A 4,012-nucleotide genomic window follows, 5' to 3' on the forward strand; every position below is an offset into this window, starting at 1 on the left:
AATTAGTTGAAACTGCCAAATAAAATACCAATTGCATTAAAATATATAGTTGCACTAGAAAATAAAATTTTAGTTAACTTACTATAAAATTATAGTCAATGCTCTAAAATAATTTAGTAAATGCAGTAAAAGCACGTAGAATAGATTAAATTTATAATAATTAATATATTACATTATATTGTAATAGTTAATAATTTAATCCATTCTGTGGTAAAAGTAAATAAATACAAAGTAAGTAAAAAAAACTGTTTTTATTAACATAAAATAATAATTGATAATATTTTTTTATTATGTAAGTATTTATTATACATTTTACATCCAGATTGTTATTTAAAGAATAATTTCAATTTTATATAAAAAAAAAACAGTAGGTAGGTACCTAATCAAATGAAACTTATGTATATTTAATAGTAAATGGAAAATATGAATATAATAATTATCATATGTTATGCAATATATAGCTAAATAAAGTTTATATTTTATAACATTGAAAACTTATGTATTATATTACTTTATATTAGGTAGGTATATTAATACAAGTGGGCATTTACTACCTAGTGACAGCTTACATGTTTTTTAAATCGTTGATAAATGTTTTAACAAATAAAACATGTTTATCGGACTTGAGTGTTGTATCAAAGAAATAGTTTTGGATAAACAACCAAATTTGTTCACTTTCTTGAGGATAGTTTAAATTCAGAGCAAAATATGATTTGTAACAAACATCTAACGCTTTTAACGGTGTTTCCAACTTGTAATATATGCTGTTGATCACAGCATAAATGTCAGTGTTGTCAACAATTATTATATATGGTTGTAATGTTGTACCATATTGAACTGCCTTCTCTATTTTTTGGGCATGAACATTTCTTAATTCTGCGACATCCTGAAATAAAATTTACCAAAAAATTATATTTAATTAATAATTAAAAACATAAATAAGTAACACTTAAAATTATTTGAAATCTATTTATTAATGAAACTTACAGGTATAAATAAAACAAAAGAATCTGCCTGTTCAGCCTTTGATGGTCTCCAAATTGAATGTTTACCGTCTCGTTTACGCTTTTTGTCCAACTTGATTGTTAATGGTTGAAAAAGTTGAGGCAAAAGTTTAAGAACAGATATGTTATCATTACCTTAAAAAATACAATTGTATTTGAAGATAAAACAAATATATTAAATAAAATATTAACTAGGTAATTAGTAATTACCAGGCCTTGACTGGGTTTTAAGTTCGGAAAGTAAAGTAGACTCGTCTTGTAATGAAAAACGTTTGTTTAGTTTATCAATATACTTGATTAACTTCACTTTAAATACATCAAACTTATGAAATAGGAGTTTATCTTTTCCAGGATACAAAGTCTGGAAATCAATCTCAATCTATAACAGTAATAATACAAGTAAATCCAATGTTGTTTGATAAAATATAAACATGTTATACAAATTTAGTAAAACCATAGATAATATTATAATACCAACGTTAATACATTAATTTCATTGTACACAATATTGTATTATTTACATAAGCATTTAAATACAAAACTCACTAATAAATGACCAGTAGGACTTTTAAAAGCAGGATAAAGTTCGATACAATTTTCTTTTATTGTCAATCTATAATTTGATGTCTCAGTCCAATATTTATGTAAAGTAAGGGTAGGTTGTGTGTTGTTCTTAAGCCACAATATTTTTTCTTTACACTCTAATAATTGGATATTACAAGTTAAAATAAATACAAAATATTTACTATCTTACATTAAGAAATTAATACCGTCATCAATTAAAATATCATTTTCTGTCGACTGTGTTGTTACAATAACCTTTGATGGATTTATTTGTTTAATTTGCTTTCGTAGATTACAGTATTTGTCATATAGTTTCCCTCGCATTGGGTGTACATTATTTCCGTCTTTAAAATAAGGGGTAAAATAGGTTTGACCAGTCTCACTTAGAAATAATTGTTCAATGCCTTTAGTTTAAAATTTAAATCATAAAAAATTAGTCTTTTTATAAATGTGTAACGGTAAAAACAAACTAAAAACTCTTCAGAAATTCTACCTTTTGCTAATAGTGTAAATTTATTTTTATCAATTTTGATAGACTGCTGAATTTCATGTTTAATAATGATGGAAGATAAACTATTTCTAATGAATTGATTTAATGTACCAACAGACTCATAATAATTTAGTACTACTTTCCCATCACTATATTTATTCAATATTTTACTTATATAATCTTTTGCTTTATTGGCCTAAAGAATAAAACAAAAATAATAGATTAAGTACAAGTTCTGACCAATTTTTTTTTTAAATAAATAAGTAATTTAAACCTCAACAATTTCATCAGTACTTAATGATTGATGGCAGTCATTATTTGAAGTGCCAATATGGTTGGTCAAATTTTTTCCAGGATCTAAATTTTATGATTTAAATTTAATGAATACAGTACATTAATACAAAAATATGTAGAACTACCTTGATAACTACCGCCTATAAATAGTGATATTTTTGTATTATCATTAGATTCAAGCAGTGATGTGTTACCAAATACATTTTCATCGGAAAATAAATCAATGTTATTTTTTACACCTTCAACATCGTGCAACTCAAAGTTTGTTATGTCTGATATATTTATTTTGTCTACATGCTCACCTAGATATTTATATGAAATAAAAATATTCAAGTGTATTAAGAAAAATAAATCTTTTAAGATTTTGAACCTACTTATTTGATCTTCCAGCACTAAAGGTGAAATTTCAATAGGTATAGATGCTTCAGTATATTTGATCGATTCCTATTGGTTAAAATAAGAATATTTATTGAGTATTTTGAGGTGATCCATTTAATATGAGATACTTAGTCGAGTATTTATCTTAAATTAAAAAAACTTATTGAAATAATCAATTTGGTAGGTATTAAAAACACTTTCTATTTAAAGTAATAATTAATGGTCAAATAGTTATTGTACAATTTATTAATCATTGTACATACTGAAGTATTAACTGATGTTTTATAGAATTATATGATATATATTATATTATATTTAATGATAATACTTAATATAGATTAAAGATTTAAATTTCCATAACTACTGCCAAGTGGACAAGAAATATGAAATAACATGTATAGCCGTATTGGTTATAAGTATAAAGTGTTTCAGGGACTGATTTGACAAGTTATTGTTGTTTATATATATAATTCTAAAATAGGTATACATAGGTAGGTAGGTATAATAACTTATTTACTCTCTTGAATTTCTTTTAGCCTAGTTAGTTTACTATAAAATGATGAACGTTTACCCATCTTTGGTATTAATTCTTTTACCATTAGTTCCGTTAATGACAAAAAGTCATCTTTACCGATTTCTTCATCTAGTTACATTTAAAAACACTAAGATTAATAGGTTAGTTACAATTGAAACATTCATTTTTGAGTCAAATAATTCTACCTACGTATAGGCTATTCCTTTAACTCATAAGTAGGTATGTATTTTGTTAGAACTTAGAATTAGAAAACATTTAAAGCAGATACATTCAAAACTGTATATCTTAATAATATAAACTTGTTAGTAATTTATGAATTTTACAAACAAAAAAAATAAATAATAAAATATAATAATTACCTTTAAACGTATCGATGAGTTCCTTAAATCCCCATTCAATCAGCACACCAACAGTAAATTCATCCATTGCAAAAGAAGTCGATCAACAATAATTATACGCAGGCGACGACGACGGAAGTCAGGTGGAAGGTATAAGAATATACGATTATAATTCTGACTGTACCGTGTACAAGCATGATATAAAAAAATAGTTAGGTACAAAAGAACGGTCAAACATCTATTACTTATGTATACACATTAGTACATCACGACACAAGTAAATTCAAAAGTGCAGTGGAAACTGGAAATTATTGCAGTGATGAGTGAATGAAAATAACAACAGTGATGTTATGGGTAATTTTTATATAAACGGATAATGCGCGACGTACGGATGTTAGGACAATGGACA

At 25.2% G+C, this 4,012-nt stretch overlaps 1 protein-coding gene across 1 annotated transcript; it reads right to left on the reverse strand.

Annotated features, from left to right (window-relative positions):
• Positions 1 to 324: 324 nt before the first annotated feature.
• LOC132942736 (uncharacterized) lies at positions 325 to 3,691 on the reverse strand. Its single transcript, XM_061011366.1, has 10 exons — positions 3,625 to 3,691; positions 3,327 to 3,373; positions 2,478 to 2,796; positions 2,333 to 2,415; positions 2,062 to 2,254; positions 1,775 to 1,972; positions 1,551 to 1,705; positions 1,215 to 1,383; positions 988 to 1,139; positions 325 to 886 (listed from the first exon to the last, which is right to left on the reverse strand). The coding sequence occupies exons 1-10, from the start codon at positions 3,689 to 3,691 to the stop codon at positions 566 to 568; spliced, it is 1,704 nt and encodes a 567-aa protein (XP_060867349.1). The 3' UTR covers positions 325 to 565.
• Between the last annotated feature and the right edge of the window lie 321 nt (positions 3,692 to 4,012).

The sequence above is a fragment of the Metopolophium dirhodum genome, chromosome 4, assembly GCF_019925205.1.
Source record: "Metopolophium dirhodum isolate CAU chromosome 4, ASM1992520v1, whole genome shotgun sequence".
Classification (NCBI taxonomy): Eukaryota; Metazoa; Arthropoda; class Insecta; order Hemiptera; family Aphididae; genus Metopolophium; species Metopolophium dirhodum.

Excerpts from the sequence above, each read along its gene's own strand:
- LOC132942736 (XM_061011366.1), bottom strand. The coding sequence starts at position 3,691 with ATGGATGAATTTACTGTTGGTGTGCTGATTGAATGGGGATTTAAGGAA. Across the intron at positions 1,973-2,061 it reads ATTTACACTATTAGCAAAAG|GCATTGAACAATTATTTCTA; the intron begins GTAGAATTTCTG and ends TTTAAACTAAAG. Across the intron at positions 1,140-1,214 it reads TAAAACCCAGTCAAGGCCTG|GTAATGATAACATATCTGTT; the intron begins GTAATTACTAAT and ends GTATTTTTTAAG.